Source organism: Bos taurus, chromosome 13 (assembly GCF_002263795.3).
Source record: "Bos taurus isolate L1 Dominette 01449 registration number 42190680 breed Hereford chromosome 13, ARS-UCD2.0, whole genome shotgun sequence".
NCBI lineage: Eukaryota > Metazoa > Chordata > Mammalia > Artiodactyla > Bovidae > Bos > Bos taurus.
The window spans coordinates 81,440,048-81,460,361 of record NC_037340.1 but is presented as its reverse complement, the minus strand read 5'-3'; the positions used below and the strand labels follow the sequence as shown (position 1 = coordinate 81,460,361).

The 20,314-nt window shown below is 46.6% G+C and overlaps 1 protein-coding gene across 16 annotated transcripts in view; it reads left to right on the top strand.

The window, feature by feature from the left end:
• BCAS1 (brain enriched myelin associated protein 1) overlaps nucleotides 1-20,314 on the top strand; it is a 99,692-nt gene that overhangs the window by 64,240 nt on the left and 15,138 nt on the right. For 7 of the 16 annotated variants that reach the window (XM_059892442.1, XM_059892445.1, XM_059892440.1 and 4 more), the window contains 3 exons: nucleotides 1,211-1,375; nucleotides 12,498-12,539; nucleotides 19,520-19,693. In XM_059892442.1, coding sequence (XP_059748425.1) covers nucleotides 1,211-1,375; nucleotides 12,498-12,539; nucleotides 19,520-19,693 — 381 coding nt within the window. The remainder of the gene's footprint in view (nucleotides 1-1,210; nucleotides 1,376-12,497; nucleotides 12,540-19,519; nucleotides 19,694-20,314) is intronic. The other 9 variants (XM_059892449.1, XM_059892446.1, NM_001434857.1 and 6 more) reach the window with 3 other exon arrangements.

The following is a 20,314-nucleotide window of genomic DNA, read 5'->3' as shown; positions in this document are numbered from 1 at the left end:
GAGGAGGCTGCGTCTACAAGTGGAGACGTGGGGCTTGTGGATGGCTCGTCAGACCCAAACCTCTGTCCCGAGTGCCTCACGCAAAGTCTAGAGATGTTAGATCTTTAGATCTCTGTAGACTGCAGATCCCCGTAGTCAGGGGTCCCTAGCCGCCAGGCCGAGGGCTGGGACCCGTCCGTGGCCTGTTAAGAACCGAGCCACACAACAGGAGGTGGGCGGCGGCGGGCGAGTGAAGCTTCACCTGTACTTACAGCGGCTCCCGTCGCACGCACAGCTGCCTGAGCTCTGCATCTTCTCAGCTCAGCAGCGGCACGAGACTCTCATGGAAGCTAGAGCCCTGCTGTGAACCGAGCCCGCGAGGGTCCAGGTGGGGTGCTCCTTGTGAGAGAGAGCCTAATGGCCTGAGGAGGGGCTGAGCCAGGGAGCTGAGCCAGCGGAGCAGCTGCAGATATCCACGATCCTTAACAGAGAGGTCTGGCTGTGCAGCGACCCAAACAGATCAGTTACTTGCAGACTCATATCAAAACCCTATGAGTGAGTAACAAGCGAGTTGTATAATTATTTCATCATATATTACAATATAATAACAATAGAAATGAAGCGCAGAGTAAATGTAACGCACCGGAACCATCCCGAAACCCTTCCCTCAACCCCGGTCTACGGGAAAATTGTCTTCCACGAACCAGTGCGTGGGGCCCACGAGGTTGGGAGCCACTGACTGCAGTGACCTCTCAGGCAGAGTGAGAGCAGATCGTCAGCCCTTCTCTTCTAAAGCAGATGTATTAGAACCCATCTTTGATTGCAGATTTTGGATCAGTAAGACAGTACATCTTTATCATGTTAACAAACACGAGTGTGTTGGAGATGCACGTTCAGAACACTTTTCTGCGGAGACCACAGTCTAAAGAAGACCCATGGCCTCAGCACAAACTAACATTCTAACAGCCAAGTGCCCCTTTCTGTCACCTTGAGCCCTAATGTGTTCCTTACATAAATATGATACATAATGCTTCTATATATTTTTGCAAAAGAAGTATCTGGACTTTTCCCAAGATTTTAACACAAATCCACAACCACACAGTATATTTGGAAAATATAGAAAGTTGTAAAAGGAAAACTTAACATGCATAACCTCAGCCCACATGTGTAAAGAAGAGCCCTTTCGCTTTTGAAATCCTGCGATGATTAACATTTTTTGTGACTTTTATAGGGCGAGGAAAAGTCAGCCGCCCCTTCAGCCAACCTCAAGTCAGACAAAGCCAACGTTACGCTCCAGGAGCCCCAGGGGGCCGCCAAGAATTCTACACCCACTGAAACAGCCAAGGAAAAAGGGGGCCCCAGCTCTCTGCCTCTGGGCAAACTGTTCTGGAAAAAGGTAAGTCCTAGTCTCCAGATTTGGAGAGTCCCTGGGGCCAGGATGACTTGAGAAATGGTTTCTGGTGGGCCAGCCACGGTATTCAATGATGCATGGAGTTTCTTCTTCAAGCTGACTCAACTCACCACTGAGCTGAAGACTTGTAACTCACCCCGTGAGAAAAATGCAGTGTCTGTTGTGTTGCAAGCATGTGTTTTGTGGGAAAGAAAGGAAATGAACAAGTGGAATTTTCCTTTGTGGAATTACTCTGCTTCAGGACAGAGGGCGGTGGTGTTCCATGAGTCGTCTGCTTTCTACACAGGGGGGTCCTCGGGTTCCTCCCACCCTGGCGCTGTGGACCGCCTCGGGCTGCTCTGTCCTTCCTCCCCCAGCCGCAGATGCTCGGTGGCAGCAGCCCTGAGACCTCGCTCTCCTGGTGGAGAACCACAGCCGTCAACCAGTTCACCACCAGGGCAGCACACAGCGCGCCATGTGAGGGGAACACGCAAACCGCTGAGTTTTCCCTGTAGAGTGAAGGTGCCGAGCGAAGAAGCAAGGTGGGCACGCTGACTGACACTGAGAGCTATTCCATGATCCTCCTGCCGAGCAAACCTCAGCTGCCACACGTGTTTAGACCTCTTGCCTGCTTTAAATGTGGCCAAAGACGAGCAAGAAGTCGGGGGAGGGGGAGTGTAAAATAGAGCTGGTAGCGCCAATTGAGCAATTCCAGTGGCACATCCGTGCGTCTTGGTGCACGGTGCCAGGAAGGCGGTGGACACAGATGCCGTGGGTGTTCGGTTTCTTCTCTTGTCCAGAATCCAGCAGGATTTCTGAAACCTTTTCCTGTTTATTTTCCATTGTACAGAAATCTCCCTTCTGGGTTCTTCCCGGAACACAAGCACTAATACTTAATGAAAACCTTGGGCAATGTCACTTGGCAGATCCATCCTAATTCTCCTTCCTCATCCATTTCTCTCTTTTTTTTCTTTAACAAAATATTTTATTAGCACTATAATGAAGGGAACAGTTTCCAAGTAAGTTACATCCATATACTGGTGGCAAGGGATAGATTTAAGTGGCTCCTATTCAAACATTTTTACTTCAATAATCGTATGTGTTATTCAAAATGTATTAGGAAAATAAAACTAGCACATTAAATAAGCTCAAGATTTAACATATATTTTTCTCAAGGTGACGATACATGTATTTAGTTTAAAAAAGTAATCCAAGGAGGGGGCCCTCTCTGGCGCCCAGCGGTTAAGACTCTGCACTTCCAGTTGCAGGGGTGAGGGTTCAATACCTGGTCAGGGAATAAAGCTCCCACGTCCCACGGGCTGCAGCTGGGGGAAAAAAAAGTTATCCAAGGAAACAGTTATGTAGATAATGGTACTAATGCTAATAAGGAAGTCAACCCTGAATATTATTTGGAAGGACTGATGCTGAAGCTCCAATACTTTGGCCACCTGATGGGAAGAGCCAACTCTGGAAAGAAAAACCCTGATGCTGGGAAAGATTGAAGGCAGGAGGAGAAGGCGATAACAGAGGATGAGATGGTTGGATCGCATCACCGACTCGATGGACATGAGTTTGAGCAAGCTCCGGGAGATGGTGACGGACAGGGAGGCCTGGCGTGCTGCAGTCCGTGGGGTCACAGAGATGGACATGACTTAGCGACTGAACAGCTAACAGTGCTGAGTAAATAGTGGTAAACTGGGGTCCCCCCAGGAGGCTGACATGAAGACAGAGCTGATGTGTAGAATATCTCTTGGAGGAAAACCACTGTGGAGGATAAAGGGCATGGGGAGGTGTGGGAGGGGAGAGGCTACGGGGCCTGGGAGGGGCAGAGCGGCATGAGGGCCTCTGGCTGGGGGTGCTGCTGAGCGGGGCCCAAGCAGAGCTCGCACAGGGGGTCCTGCGTCAGGCTCCCAGCGCTCTGCACTCGGTCACCGCCAAGGAGCAGCGGGGGAGTGCAGAGGTCGTGGGCGCTGAAGTCGTGACCCTCAGAGGCTGCCCCACGCACAGGGAGACGGGAGCCGCTCTCGGCCACAGCTGCCACCGGTGGGGCGTTGTTCAGTAGCTCAGTCGTGTCCGACTCTTGTGACCCAGGGGACTGTAGCCCGCCAGGCTCCTCTGTCCGTGAGATTTCCCAGGGAAGAATACAGGAGTGGGATGCCATTTCCTCCTCCAGGGGATCTTCCCAGACCCAGGGATCGAACCTGCATCTCCTGCCCTGGGAGGCAGCTTCTTTACCACTGAGCCACCAGGGAAGCCCCACAGGGTACGTGCAATGTGGCTGAAACTACACAGGAGGCTGGAAATGGTGGAAGTTTGAGGAGCACTGACATACAGGTTGAAATCTGGAGTCAGATCAGACTCTGAGTCCCGGTTCACCTCCATGAGCCTCGGCTTCCTCATCTGTGAAGTGCAGACAGTAATAGTCCCGTGTCATGGAAATGAGTGAGGACTAAGGAACGTGGGTGAAACCCCTGCCCTGTGGGTCACACAGCAGCGGCCGAGGCGCCTGCGTCTCGCACACGTGCTCGGAGGGGTGCGGCGTGAGTCAGGCCACTGTGACATCTCTCTGTGCCAGCCAGTCTGGGGAAGCTTCTAAATGTAAAAACCTCCCGTGCTTTATCTTTCCTGATCATCGGCATCTATGACAGATGTGTCAGTTCCTCTTTGAAATTTCGGCTCTTCCTGTTGAAAATAGAAGTCAGGAGCACTTGGTGCTCAGGTACTCACTTATTTTAGTCTCGCTGGTTCTTTCACCAGCGTCTGCTTTATTTCTCTAGGAGGTCACACAAACAATGAAGTTAAGAGAAACTGAAAACCAGTCACCTCTAATCCTGTCTTGTCTTCTTGCATGCAGAGAAAACAGATCTGTATGGAAGTGAGGGGGAGGTTCACTCATCCCACAGCAGTTTTAATCACTCTGTTTGTGCTAAGTATTTTTTTTTAGTGTGTGTGTGTGTGTGTGTGTGTGTGTGTGTGTGCAGGTCCTAGGCATTGAAAAAATATCAGGGAACAGATCGCTGCCCTCTAGCAGCTTCCATTCTCTTGGAGGAGCTTATTTCTTCTAGGAAGCAAAATGGCAGTCTTTGTCTTTTTTAAATTAGAATAAGATTTGGTTATAAAACCATTCTTGTAAAATTTTTGAGAGCAAAGAGAAACACTAGAAAATTCTGATATTTTCACTAACTCTAAGCTCGCTTTCTTTTAATTGAGAAGCTTTTAAATAAACAAATTTCGAAGTCTCTAAGTCTGCAATTAGGAACATCAGAAATGAAGTTTTCCCCTACAGGCTGTCAATATGAAATTATACATTATTTTGATTTATAGTCTTGATTGCGAAAGTAGTTCTTATTATAAACAACAATAACCTTTGAGAAAATTAATTTCACATTTTGTTATGCTTGCCAAAAAGATGTTTAAGCCCAGTTATGTGGACTAACTGCACCCTTTCAGAGTAATTGGGATACCATTTGCTCTGTGACCTTGCAAAAGTTACTTACTCTGTTTGGGTTTGTTTTTCCTCATTTGTTGAATGAAAAGATCAGAATAGCTGATCTTAAAAAACCTTGGGGATGGCAAGTTGGCATAACAGCCAGAATCAGAAAGATGGGGTTCTGTAACTTTAGGCAAATGATTTGGCCCCTCCGAGCGTTTATTTTCTTACCTGTAGTATACGGACCATGTCTGTCTCATGCTGTTGTTACGAGAGGCCGTCATTTACACGGAGAGCATCTGAGACGTAGTAAGTGCTCAGTGAACAGTGCTCCTCTCATTTCTTCAAGTAGGACATCGCTGGTTACAACCTAAATATCCAAGTGCAGCTTCTGGAGCCCACAGCACGTGAGGTGCTAAGGGAACGTCAGGCTCATCTGCTGCCATGGAGAGACTGAAATCCACTGGGAGGGACAGCGTATGTCTGAACACATGCACGCCTGTGTGTGTGCGTGCCTATGCGGTTGGTAAATGATGCATTTATTTGGAGTATCTTCAAAATGGCTCTTTTCCTACTTTCCTTTGGGGGAGACAAATGATGAAGTAGAAAAACAATGTGAGCTCTGAAGCCAAAGAGACACATAATCAAATCTCAGCTCTGACAGTGACTGTCTATTTGAATGTGAGCAAAGAATTTAAACCCTCTAAGCCTCACTTTCCTCAACTCTGAAAATAGGAAGTGATACCTACCTTTCATGACCTGGGAGAGGAGTCGGAAAATGGGTACAAAGTGGCTGGCATTTGAGGAGTGACAGCTTCGTTCCCAAATAGTCAAGTGTGGAGTCTGACATTAATCCGTGGAGCGCAGGTTACCAGTGCCGCGGGTGCTTAGACGAGGGAGCAGCCAGGGTCGTCAGAGTGGACTAAGAGAAGGGAAACATCCCTCTGATCACATGGCTTATTTGTCTCAGAAAGGGAATCCCGGAGTCCACTGGGATCCCTTTAGACAGCCCAGCGTGGGCACTTCCTTGGTGGTCCGGTGGCTAAGACCACACTCCCAATGCCAGGGGCAGGGGTTTGATCCCTGGTCCGGGAACTAAGATCCCGCCTGCTTGTATGGTGCAGCCACAAAATACATAAGTAAACCAGGAAAAGGCTGGCCAGGTCTGGATAACTATGGGAGCACTTGAACGACGGGCTTAAGCATTCAGACCTGATAGAAAAGGTCTTCCTTAAGATCCACGGTGAAGTCAGTGAACGCAGAGCAGCTGCCACATGATCCAGCTGGTGCTTCTGGAAGACCCGGTAGCAACAGGGTGTCTGCTGGCTGAAGGGCTGCCATGTGACAGCATTTTAAAGAAACATTCCTTTAAGAACTGCACTGCCCTTTAAAGGAGAGGTGCTCTTGTAAATCGAGTTTATATGAGAAGTACATGTGCCATTTAGATCGGTATTCTCAGCAATATAAATGTCCAAACCAGATCCTTTAGATTTCAAACTGGGTATTTGTCGTTGTTAACAAAGCTGGACAACTTTAAACTCACTAGATAATAGCCAGATGTCCAGTTGGTTGAAGAGGATTGAAGCGTTTCTGGTTTTGAGGTTTGAATGAGAATCCCATCCTCGGTGTGTGTGCTTGCCACACCTTATCGTGTTCCTCTGACTGAGGGGCTTGACAACCCTGCTGTGCCGAGATCAACCTTGCATTCTAGAATCATTCTGTCTTCTTTCCTTTTGAAGTGAGTTGTGGTGCCCTCCGATTCTCATTCCTGTCTGAATTCCCTCCCCGCACCTATTCCCAATGTGGAAGAGTTAGTCGTCTCTCCTCTTCCTCAAAGATTAGCCACCAGAGCGTACTCCCTGGCAATGGAAATGATGAATTGGAATCTGGTCCTGCTGGGTCCTCAGCTCGTGGGCTTTTGCCATGTGGGAAAGAGGAGGAGAAAAAGCAGAAGTTGTTGGATGACTTTGTCATCGTGTATTCAGCACGGAAACCATGCTGGTAACAGATATACATTAAATGTGAGCTCCGGGATGTCAGCTTTGAAGGAGAATTAGAGACACACCTCAAACTTCAAAGGGAGGCACGGTTTTAGAATAAAAGCTACAGTTTAATGGGTATTGGAACAGAGACCTATAAATTACAGGGGGTCTGTGTCCGCTTTGCAAACTGACATGGAATACTAATGTAAAAAAATATATATTAGCCTGCTGCCTAACACATAGCCCAATAATGTGGGGTTTTATTATTATCTTTGTTAGTATTACTATTTTTCTCCAGTTCTGTAGAGTTGCATCTGAGGCATGTTCACAAGATGGGGAGAAGCAGGCTGACAAAGAATGTTTATTAGAGGATGAGAACCACACGCAAGAAGCTGTCTTTGGGGCGGCGTCTGGATCTGGCCTCAGGCCTGTTTATTCACAGTTTTTATTTGCAACTTGGTCAATAAACTGTGAAGCACATTGATCAAGTTTATGAGCTGGGTGGGCTCATTAATGCAATCTAAAATATAAGCAATAAGGATCTCAAAATACTGGCACGAGGGGCGGAAGTTAGGATGTCCTGGGCTTTTTGTTTAATGCAGTTCAATGTGCCACCGTCCTGATGGGAGCAGGTCGTCACATATTTTAACAGAGCCACGCCATCCGGTTACCCGTTCCAGCGCTAGAACTTAGTATAACCCAAGAGCAGTGTTAGAAATGTCTCTTCCAAAGGGATTCAGGAACAACCATGTGTCTGGACCAGATACAAGGGAGTTTTAAAAGCAACATGATACTAATCAAGAAACGTTTTTTTAAATGTATTTTATTAAAGTTAATTTCTGCTAAACGGCAAAGTCCTTGGTGGCTCAGATGGTAAAGAATCTGCCTACAATGTGGAAGACCCAGGTTCAATCCCTGGGTCAGAAAGATCCCCTGGGGAAGGGAATGCAGCCCACCCCAGTATTCTTGCCTGGAGAATCCCATGGACCAAGGAGCCTGGTGGGCTACCGTCCGTGGGTTGCAAGGAGCTGGACGCAGCTGAGCGACTAGCATTTTCACTTTCACGTTATACATTCTGTATCATATTCTTTTCTGGTTCATCACAGGACATAGAACATAGTCCCGTGTGCTATACAGTAGGACCTCATTGCTTGTCTGGTCTCTGTGTGATCGTTTCCGTCTGCTAATCCCAAACTTCTTCTCCATCCCTCCCCACCCCTCTTCGCTCTTGGCGACCACAGATTGTCCTCTGTGTCTGTGAGTCTGTCTGTTTCACTGACAAGTTTGTTTGTGTCATATTCAGATTCCACGTGTAAGTGACGTCATGTGATGTTATCAAGTGACTCCCTCACTTAGTGTGGTCATCTCCACGTGTAAGTGACGTCATGTGATGTTTATCTTCGTCTGACTCCCTCACTTAGTCGCTCATCTCCACGTGTAAGTGACGTCACGTGATGTTTATCTTCGTCTGCCTCCCTCACTTAGTCGCTCATCTCTAGGTCCATCTATCTTGTTGCAAATGGCGGTATTTCATTGTTTTTATGACTGAGTGGCATTTCAGCGTGGGTGTGTGTGTGTGTGTACTGCATCTTCTTTATCCATTCATCTGTTGATGGACATTTAGATTTCTTCCACGTCTTGACTATTGTGAATACTGCTTCTGTGAATATAGGGTGCACGTATGCTTTTGAATTAGAATTTTGTCTGCATATATGCCCAGGAGCGGGATTCCTGGATCATACAGCAACCCTGTTTTTAGTTTTTGAGGGAGCTCCACACTATCTGCCATAATGGCTGCGCCAGTAACCAGTATACATTCCCATCAACCATGTAGGGGGTTCCCTAAGAAAAGCCTTAAGTAGGTCAGACAGGCTGAGATGATGCCACTTCTCCCCAGCATGTGCAAAAATCCCTTCCATTCATTGAGCGCATACTCTGTGCAAGCGCTGTGCTAGGCGCCTCACATACCTCACCGTCACACCAGCCATTTCCACACACTGAAGCACGTAAATCCGCACGCCTACTCACCCATTCAGATAGTTCTAGGACTGTAAGAAAGGTGATCATGACTCAGCTGAGGCCTCTTCTGTGCTCCTCCTGGTGATCACTCACTAACCGCACCACTGCCCCCAGAGCCACCAAGGAGAAGGTCCACGCCAACTGACCCGATGCTTTGCTGATGTCCTCGGAGCCTGCCGCCGCCCCCCTGCCACTCGAGAGGCGGTGGAGAAAACTCTCTGTGTGAAGCTCAGCTCCGGGAGCAGCTGCTCAGGGAAGAGAGACCCTTGGCACCCATGCAGCCTGCTTCTCCCCAGGGCACACCCAGCTCGAGGGCAGCTGAGCTGGGTTGGGTAAGGGGCTCTCCAACCACCGGTGTCCTCCCCAAAACTACTCCTGCAGGATGCTGGCTCCCCCAGAGTCCTTACTTCCACAGATGAGTTCTCTTCCCATTTCTGAAAATTTTTATTTCTGCTCCTCCCGTACCCCCTGACTTCTAGAAAAGACTGCACACACCTGAACCCTCATTGCAACATGGTTCGAGTTGTTCTTACCGCCCTACATGCACCTCGCGGCATCTCCTTCACCCGCGGAAAGGAAGGTCCCGACATCTGCACTGGGAGGAGCTGCCCTGTGGCCGGACCCCAGCCCGCAGACGCAGATGAGTCTCAGGTCTGCCTCGGGCATGACTCTCCCTTCACAGGCTTTATTGTGTGTTTCCTCAGAACAACCGTCTAATCACCCACTTTTGGTGTGTGAACTGAGGTTCAGAGAGACGCGGTTGACTTGCCCGAGGCTGCACAGCTGCAGCAGTGAATTTGAACCTGACCCCACTGTCCAAGACGCTCAGGACTTGGATTCTGAGCAGGTTGCCGTATGTGTGTCAAACCCTAAAGGGCAACAAGACCCTCGTGTCTCATTACCCGATTTGGGGTCCTTCTAACCGGATATTTCAACTTTCCCCCTCTTGAAGGTTATGCCCGTAAGCCAGTGTGCAAATGGAGAGTGCAAGATGGTTTTGAATGGCTCCAGGAGACAACTCTAAACATTTAATCCATCATGGGATGCAAAGTTATCTTCTTTCCATTCTACTCCATTTCCTCTGGTGACATTAATTATAAGATCTCTTCTTGGTATTAAGAAGCATTTTTTAACTGCGTTTACACTTGATGATCTCTCTTTTTAACAAAGACTTAAAAATAATTAGAATTTGATGAGCACCGTTACACATTGCAGTGGTTTTAATACGTTCTTCTGGTTACGGGGAGGACGTTCATATGATGTTCATGTTAAGCTGTTTTCTTTTTAAATACATTTGTTTAAATGAAAAGATAGTCAACTTAAAGAAAAATATCAAGTAAATATAGATGGTACACGGACAGGTCAAGAATTGTGAAAACAGTATGCAGATTACTTTGAGAAATGGTCCACTGGACTAATTCCCAACATAAGGAGTGTTTTCCTGGGTAGTATAGCTTTAAAGTAGGAGACAGCCATATCTTTAGGAACAGACGATACTTACAACGCCAACTCCCGAAACATTAGCAGGATCGGGAGGAGCGGAGCCGTGATGAAGATGACGAAAGCCTCGCTGTCTGGAGGCGTCCCTTCGCATCTCAGCCTCACCTGCACCCAGCTTTCAGCTTCCTCTGGAAAACAGTGAGCCGTCAACGGCCAAGAACTTTCCCAACACAGGAACCCAGCGCACAAACCAGTCTCCTTCCAGCCCCCCGCGCAGCAGAGAGCGCCTGGAAAGCCAGCAGGGCTGTTCTCACGTGGTGGGAGGGTTTTTTCAGCTCAGTGTGCACAGTATGTTGACTCTTGAAACTTTTTTGGGTCAGCTTTAAGGCAGTCTGCTTAAAATATCATATAATTCTTTGCCTTTCCATAGGATTAAACAGTACCCGAGTGGTCTCGGGAAGAAGGGGTGTGGTTCCAAGACAGCTACACTACTTGCAATTGCTTCTGAATGTTCTATGATTTTCCAACAATCAGAAGCTTCCAGAAAACCCACAATCCATTTTAGGGATATTTTTCTGTGCTCAGGTAAGCTTCAGTGTGAGAAGAAGATAAGTAGAAATTAGTGGTCAAATCTGAAGATCTCATCTAGAGAGAAAGCTCTGGTAGAAGAGAAGCTCACACAGTTACCAAAAAATGTCTGATCCTTCAAATCATCATGACAGGGGGAAAAACTGGCTTCTGGAACCATTTCCATCATTTTCTAGTTTTATCATCTAAACAAGTGACTCCAGCTCTCTGTACTTTGTTTCTTGCTGTGTAAGTGAAGATCAGCATACTGACCGCTTGGGACTGCTTTAAGTCAGATGATGTTTACAAAGCGCCAGATAAAGAGGATATGTTTGTAAATGTCAGGTCCCTTCTCTCTTGCACGCTGCATGTTTTCTAGGTAAAAATAAAGGCAGGGCTTGGGACAAAATCGACATAGATGGGGCTTCCTTGATGGCTCAGTGGTAAAGAATCCTCCTGCCAATGCAGGAGACACGGGTTCAATCCCTGAAGATCTCACATGCCTCGGAGCAACTAAGCCCGTGCGTCACAACTGTTGAGCCTGTGATCTAGAGCCCAGGAGCCAAGCCTTTGAGCCCACGTCCCACAGCTGCTGAAGCTCACGATCCGCAACAAGAGAAGCCACCGCAGTGAGAAGTCCTGGCCCCGCAACTCGAGAGCAGCCCCTGCTCGCCACGACTGGAGAGAAGCTGGGGGCAGCAACAGAGACCCAGCAAAGGCAAAGAGAAATAAATAAATAAACACCGACATAGAAAGAGTTCTTGCCCTGGCGTCCAAGAGAAGAGATGCAAGGGTCTATGAACACCCTGGAGTTATTTGTAAAATATTTTGTTCAAGCTTACTTTTCTGGGAAGAGAATCCAGCTCTGACAAGTGAGTCTCGCAGTGGCCTGTAACCACCACCCGCCCACCTCAATGCGTCAGAACAACTGCAAGAAGTATGCAAAGACGAACTCTCAGGTTGGAGCTTGTCAAACCGATAGGATGATTGTGACATTGACCTTGGAGAGAATTTGGTAATACCTCTCCTATCTGGGGCAGGACTGAGATGCTAGAATTACTGCAGGGATTAACAGGGTTTGAAGCTCGATATGTTGGACCCCAGCCCTCTGGCCCTCCATAGAAACATTTTAACCAGATTGTTCTTTGGCGCAATGACCTTGGCCCACATCGAAGGCTGGTAAGAAGCAGCTTCAGATGCTGGCCACCGCCCGACCATCAGGATAAGGCTGAGGACCCTGCTAATGACATCAGTGCCTGCTTCCTCTCAGAGGATCATGGGATGGATTGCTCTGGACATAATACCAGAATTTTCCGGAGCAGCTCATGCTCTTACCCAACAGTGACTATCTCGTGTGACAGATCGTAGGTCCCTCTCTTCAACAGCTACCAGGAACTGTCAAGGCACGCGTGTTATTAAAACTGGCCCTCAGCCAAGGCCGCCGTTTGTGTTTTCTGTAGCATCCCCTCGTCACTCCATTTGTAGTCAGGCTGCGTCTGTATGTTTATTGTTCCTTCATTGCATTTTAAAATACATCCTTTAATTTACGCTGTTTATATTTGTATTAGCCTCGTTTGAGTTCTTCTTGGAACAAGGTGTGCACAAGCAGTACCCAAAAATGGCACCAGAAAGCCGTTGGCCCTGTCTGGTAACATCCTAACTCTTGCTTTTGTTTTTATCTTCCCTTTAGTCAGTTAAAGAGGATTCAGTCCCCACAGGTGCAGAGGAGAATGTAAGTTACACACGAAATGACAGAATCATTCCATGTTCGCCTCTGGCGTGAGGGACCCCTGGGCACGTCAGCTCTGGGGTTGTGGGTTCTCACTTGCTCCAAGTGTGATTCATCCGCTGTAGACTCTTTCACCCTTTCACGTGATTAGTGACTATGGGGGAATGACTTTGGATCAATAGTTGTAATGCCCATTGAATCAATGCAGATAAAATGCAGAATCAGAGCACGCATTTAGCATTTGTTACCATTTAGGGGCTGAAAGAGTCTACTCAAGCCAAGAACATCTTGCTCCTTCCTTAAGGGACATGATACTGCACCCTCTGCTTCCTTTTACTTGGATTGCTCTTTCGCTTTTATTTCCATGGCAACCTAGATTCTCTACTAACCGTGGGTGGTACCCAGGACAGGTACCCAGGCATCAGAGCATACTGCTGCACTAGATGCTGTGAGACATTCTCTCGGGCAGGAGAGCTGACTCCATGGGTCTACACTTGACAGACACAAGTTGAGCCTCACTCTCTTTGGGGGCTTTAATTTCCAAGAGTGATGGTCAAGACTTTCAAGACAGTGCATTCATGTCTAAGAAGATGGCTCCGTGTAAGCCATCACACAAATGTATCATTCCAAAACATGTTTCAGGGAGATGAACAAATTGGCCTCGGGAGTGTCAGACCCAAAGCAGCAGCTGTCTGCTCTAAAAGAAGTGCAGTCTTTGGAAAAAATGTTAAAAGTGGGCTCACAACTCCTTAAGATAGAAACTGATTGTTACCATTTTGCCAAAGCAAAATATGTTTGGCTCTTCCGAGATGTCTCTTGTTTGCTTGCCATGGACGGGGCTTGTGTTTTCACTTTTATTTAATTGCTGGAACTGAGCAGAAGTCGGAAATCCAAATATGTCCAGAAATGTTGTCTGTGGTGTGGAGTGAAAATTGGAATGGCTGTGTCGTAATTCTTGCTGGGAGAGAGCGCTTTGGAATCTGCTTTGTCCTGTTGTTGCTTCTTTCTCTTTCCTCCGTCCCTCCTTCCTGTCTTCCTTCTTCCTTCCTTCTCTCTCCCTCTCTTCCCCTTCTCCCTCCCCCTTTTTGGAGCCAAACTTACTAGCCTGTAAACCTCAGGACTCTTGTAACTCCAGAAAATTCTCATGAGTATTACTGGCTATTTTCTAAAGAATCTAACTCTCCATTTCAGCACCCTACAAGGGGGAACTCTTTGAGTCTTCTTCCCAGGAACTTTAAATTTAAAAGCTGCATGTTAAATCCAAAGCATCTGTTAGCTTCCAAGTTCCATGTTTTTTGAAGTGGAACGTCTTTTTGTATGCCTGTGTGTAGGAATCCTGAGGAATCCCGTGTCTCTTGCAGCTTGCATATGCAAGTGCAGAGCAGATCTCTAACTGGCAAATATAAAGCATCTTATTTTCTACTGTGAAATTTAGAACACAAAAATAACATGAATTAGAGTTAAATGATTGATACCAAAAGATAACACAAAATCAGATCGAGATGCAAGCGAACGCAAAATATTTTGTCAAGAAAATAAAGAAGCATTTTAAAATGCTTTAAATTGCTTAGCCCTACCCGTAATGTTCTCATTGTAAGATTCCACATTTCATCTCCTAATTGACAACTAGTTGAAAAGAATACGGTAAGTGCGTTGTGATCTTGGCCCCATCACCCCAGGCTGTGCCACCTTTCGGACCTCAGTTTCCTCATCTCTTAAATGGCCGTAATAATATGACTTACCGCTTGTAAGAATCCTTATTCTTGTGAGAATTACATGAATAATGCCTGAAACACAAAAGAACTCAGTAATTCAGGGGTTGGCAAACTGCAGTTCACGGGCCAAATCTAGCCCATCACCTGTGTTTGTGTGACCCACAGGCTAAGAAAGAATGGGTCTTACATTTTGAATGGTTGGGAAAAAAAATCAAAAGAAGAATAATATTTTGTGATATATGAAGATTATACAAAATTCAAATTTCAGCGTTTATAGATAAAGTTTTATTAGAACACAGACACCTTCCTTCCTTTGCCCAGTCTATGGCTGCTGCCGTGAGGGCAGAGTGGAGTCAGCTCAGGGCCTTTTGCAGGAAGTCTACCGCCCCCTGCAGGAACGTCAGTGCACATGCGGTGTAACACCAGGAAGTGGGCGCTTCCCAGGGATCAGGGTTTCTACTTCCTCGGGAAATTACACACCTCCCAGCTGACTCAGTGTCTACATGGAGTGAAGATGTATGAAAAACAATTAATCAGTTTAATTTCCTTCTCCTGAGCAAAAGAGGTGGTGGTAGTCAAAGCAATGGACTGTACTCTAAACTTTCAGAACGGGACAAATAGGTGTCGTTAACCACGTTACAAGAGCCCTTTCACTCGCAACTTCTTATGGCTAAAATGTGGTTGAATTTACTTTAAAAAAATATCTCTACCATGAGTTCCCCAAACTGACCTATCAACCAGCCCAAATCAAAGAGCAGAGTGATTTCAAATTTTTTCATGAAAAGAAAAGTAAGGTTTTTTAAACCAATGAACTCTTTTCATAGAATAAACCTCTGGTTCTATCAGGGGCAAGTTTTTATTTATCCCAATTACAGAGAATATTGAATCCTTTCATTATAATCTGAAAACATCTGGAACACTGGTTAACCTGAAGTCGTGTTCTAACTCATGAGGGGAGAAGAGCTTTCCTTCCCAAGAAGCTCTGCCATCAGGGGAACAGGTAGTTCGGTTGTTTTTCTTAGTGAGGAAGTTGTCAGTTGCAAGTGAGAGAACACCCAGCTCTACCTGGAGAAAAAGAAAGTGAAATCTGTTGGCCCTCACGCTCTCCCTTGGCTTAGCCTTCTGGCCTGGCTACTTTCTCAGATTTTCAACAGCACGTCAGTCAGTGCAGAATAAAGGAGAGACCCGTCCAGCAGCAACCCTACATGGCCTGGAATTTGTTCTTTTTCATTGACTTAAATGGGTTTGCATGCTTTATTAGTCAGCATCGGCCGGGTTGTATTGCAGTAACAACCAAGCCCCAGCCCGAGGGGTTTTCAGTAGCAAAAATCCTTTTCCCCCCTTCACTTATGCTGTGTATCAGCTGTGAGTTGGGTATAAAGGTAAAATCACTACAATATCTTTGCAGTCAAGTAACAGGTTATAAATGACAGGTTATAAATCAAATCAGAAAGAATCTAAAAAAAGTCTAAAATAAAAATTGTCAATATTATCATGGCATAGGTGAAGTTTAAGTGGAGGAAACCTATTTTGCTATAAATCACTTTCTGAAACTCATAGCTCTAGTAAAAACTATATAAACCAAATTTCAAGAGTAAATATGGTATAATATTAGAGGCAAAAGTGAAGTGTTTTGCTGAAATGTGTATTGTCGGTGTGAACTGCACTAGCCATCTTCCTGCAACATATAACATGCCCTACTGAAACCAAGGGCCTCCCTGGTAGCTCAGTGGTGAAGAATCCACCTGCCAATGCAGATGATGAGGGTTCAGTCCCTGGTCTGGGAAGATCCGGTGCAGAAGGAAATGGCAACCCACACCAGTATGCCTGCCTGGACATGACCCTATGGACAGAGAAGCCTGGTGAGCTACAGACTATGGGGTTGCAAAACATTGGACATGACTTAGCAACTGAAAGACAGTTGAAATCAAGCAAAAGAGATTTAATTCTAAAATAGAGTGCAAATCTGGGTTTCACTATGCCCATCACACCCAGTTAAAATGTTCAGAGGCAGTCATATATTCTGAATAAGGAATAGCATTTTTTCCAAAGCTCTGGCCTGGAAAGAAATCAGAAAACTATCCAAATAAAAATCAAATTCTCATGTCTGTATATGTAAATAAGATCCTCACTTAGCTCAAATCCTTCTAGATTTCCACACTGGATGTTAATGGATCTTTTTTTTCCCCTTGGCTGCTGCAAGCCAACTTCTTGGCCTGACTTCAAAGCTAATGAGAGTCTCCAGAAGTCTCTTTTTTCCCTATTGAAACAGTTGTGTTTCAAAGAATGGACTGTGGGCTAGGATTTATAAGGTGACACCTCTTGACATTTGGAAAGGCCCAGCAAGAAACCATTGCCACTCAAAGTTGATTTACAAAGTTATTGCCATATGGTCATTTTATCATATGAGTAATTGCCCTCTTGTCCCTACACCACACACACACACACACACGCACACACACAGGTAACTTGCTGGTTCAACCACACAAAAATTCTAAACCCAGACAGTGAGTTAGTCTCTGTTCATTACCTACCTAACGGCCATTTCTCATTCCTGCACCCTTTTCCCCTTGATCTTAGGTAAGCTTGGTCACTACCACAGCCCCAAGTATTTGGTTGTGATTTGTCTAAACCAAATCCCATTTTCTTCAGCAATAATTAATCTAGGGATAAGAATGTGACCTACGTTTGGCCAATGAGATGTACTCTGAGTTAGAGGATCAAAATACAGAAATTCACTTGGAGAAAATTTTTGGTTGTGACCTTCCTTCCTTCTTAGGACATTGGGTTTAGGATGTGATACCTGAGGCTGTGGCAGCTACTTTATGCCCATAAGGTAGCAAATAAAAGGGTGGAAAGCCAAGAATGGCAGAGTCGGAGGGTAGCAAGAGCCCGGGTTCTTAGAAACTTTGTGGAGCCACCAAGCCAACCCCATAACGTCCTGTTCCATACTGTTATTTGTTAAGACAGTATTAGATATTTGGTTACTGGTAAACAGCTCCATCCTCATTGAAATGGCTAATTACCTGTTGGTATGTCATTCGCTCATTCAGATGCTTCATCTGTAGACTAGACTGAGCTTGCTTGAGTAACTCAGTAGTCCTTTACTGAGGTAACATATTAAAAATACCTTGCGCATCTGACATAATAAGACATAGTTGTTGATATCTTTCCTAAACAGTGGAGTCGTGCATGGTGGGCGATGCCAGATAATTCATGCCCACACTCTCAAAGTGACAACCACTGGTATTAACTGAATGCTTCCTGTGTGTCAGGCACAGTTCTAAGAACTTTAAATATGTTGCCTGATGTAATTCTCAAAACAACTTTCTGATGTGTCATACTATCCCCATCAAGAAATGAGAAAACCAAGGTGCAGGGACGTTGAGTGGGGACCTTGGCTTAGAGCCCCTGGGAGGGGCAGAGTCTGGATTTAGGCCCAGGCTGGCTGGCGCTGGACGCCGCACTCATAGTCACTGTAGCAGACTGCCAACTCTTCGGCTGGAATTTATTTTACAGAAATGAAATTGAATTAAGTCAGTCCCGGATGTAGAACTCCAGGACCACACTTGACCGCCAATCCAGTCTCTTAGTTGGCCCTAGTCAATGCCTGGTTTCCTAAAGACAGGCCTGGGTCAAAGTTCAGCATCCCAGCAGCAGAAACCTCATTACAAACATGCTTTGTTGGCCAGTGCAGTACTTTCAGCCTCTTCACATCTTTGGACGGGACAACTTACTTTCGTTTGCCACAGTCCCCTCCTTTTTTGTCTTAGGCCTGGTCAGTCCATGCTGACGCCACCTACCTTGCATCCTGGGACTTTTGACTTTATAATTCCCCAACCTAGATCTTAGATTACGAAGAGGAAATGCTGGAACTCGTCAATACCCTAAGAAACGGAAGGTGGGGAGAGAGTGCTACGATTTAATTGCCGTATTTTAGGATGTGTGTATGTTGGTTTGTTGATGGATGCCTTCTTGCTTCAACTGACAGTATAGAATGAAGGGTCCTTCTCAATTCAGATCATTTGGGTTATTTACCAACCAGTGATATTTTCTGCATGAAGAAAGGAAAATATTTTCTCCACAATCATGCTGTGTTTCTGGAAATGACTCTGTTCCCCTCCCCTCAACTCTAACAGCAAGAAAAGAATTTGGAGGAGGCTAGGGGTCTGGTACCAGCCAAAACAAATGCAGAGATGCCATTGACTCTAGAGACTTCTCTCTGAGGCAGAGATGGCAAGCGTTTGTGGAAATGGCCAGATAGTGAATGTTTCAGATTTTGCTGGCTACATAGGGTTTCTGTTGCCAATTTTTCCATCTTTTTAAACAATTTTTCCAACCCTTTAAAAATGTAGAATCTATTCTTAGCTCAGGGGCCATCCCCAAGCAGACTCTGGAAAGAATTTGGTAGAAGTTTGCCAACCCCTGCCTGCGGAAACAAAAAGGAAGCTATAAAACTCTCTCCAGGCCAGATGTCCTGTTGCCAGGACAAATGCAAACACAAAAGCTGCCCCAGGTGTAGCGAGCACAGCGCAGAGCGAGTGAGGCGATGCAGACAGACAGGTCTGGAGTCGGGGCTCAGGTGAGTTGTCTAAGGGCAGGGCTCCTGTCTCAGCCCCGCGTCAGCCAACCGCTCAGACAGCTCACTGGGGACCGTGCGGGGCTTAGCGTGCCTTTGCCGAGTTCTCCCTGCTTCTGAGAGCAGGGACTCCAGTGAAGCAACAGGAGCAAGTGGCTCGTCTGAGGAGGAGTGGGAAGTGGTACTGAGAAGTCGAGGCCATGGAAGAGAGGGCTTCCCGCCATCCTTTCCGCGAGGCGGGGGTTTCTCTCCGCGGTGGGGAGCTAGGCTGTGCGGTGGGGACCGTCCTGCCACCGTCTCAGCTTCGGACTCTCAAGCCAGTGGTGACGCCCGATTTTCCCGTAAGCCGAGTGTGACTCTCCTCTACGGGAGCCCAAATCTAATAGGGTCTAATAGCGTCTAATAGAGTGAAAAGGTACCGAATGCGCGGTGACGCGCCTTTCCTAAAAGGGCGTCCTCAGCCGGAGCGTGTGGCTTCACCGGGCAGGACGTTTGCCTCTTCTGAATCCGTCTTTGGAGAGCACGTGGTGTGGCGGGTACTTCCTGACGACATGCCCGTGTAGAAAGGGCTGCAGGCTGCAAACTGCAGCAACCATGTGGGTGCGGGGACAGCCAGGACCCACTGTATAAAGCATGTCTGGGGATGGTTTTTTTTCCCCACTGTCTTATCACCTGGCCGAACAATCCAGGTGGTGTGTGAGTCACCAGTAGAGGCTGTAAAGTCTGAAGAAGTAGAGTCAGCCTTACAAACAGTGGATCTCGGCGAAGAAGGAGAGCGCACACCCGATCCCGCAGAAGAAGCACCCAGGAGAGAAGAACGCAGAGCCCCGAGGCCCTCCCTGATGGCGCTCCTCAGACAGATGGTAAGCTCTGCTTCCGGTTCAGGGCGGCTGAGATGCCCGTGCCAGCTTCTGAGACCCAAGAGCCCAAGGCAGGTGGTCAGCCAGGGCTCTAGGTAGCATGGAAGGAATACCAACTAAACACCAAAAATCCCTTTCATCCTGCTGATTCAATCACAGAGAATGTCTCCTCGTTGTTTATTTTCCTTAACCCTTCAGTTCAGTTCAGTTCGGTCGCTCAGTCACGTCCAACTCTTTGCAACCCCATGAATCGCAGCACGCCAGGCCTCCCTGTCCATCACCAACTCCCGGAGTTCACTCAGACTCACGTCCATCGAGTCAGTGATGCCATCCAGTAACCCTTAACCCCTGCTAACTTCCTTCTCAACAAAGGAAGAGGTCGCCTAGGCTCCTGAGCCGTGGCAGCCAACAGTAACCACCTGGAAATTGTGTTATTTAGTTTTAATTTTATTTATTTTTAAAAGTTTCCTTCTGTTTTTGGCAAGCAGTTCTGCTTTCCTCGTTATGGTAATAATATGCAGTTTCCTTTGAAAATACGCTTCCTTCCATAAAGAACATAAGGCGTTTTTAAAGGATTGAGTAATAAATGGTTCAATTTATATTTTGATGTTGGAAAACTTTTGA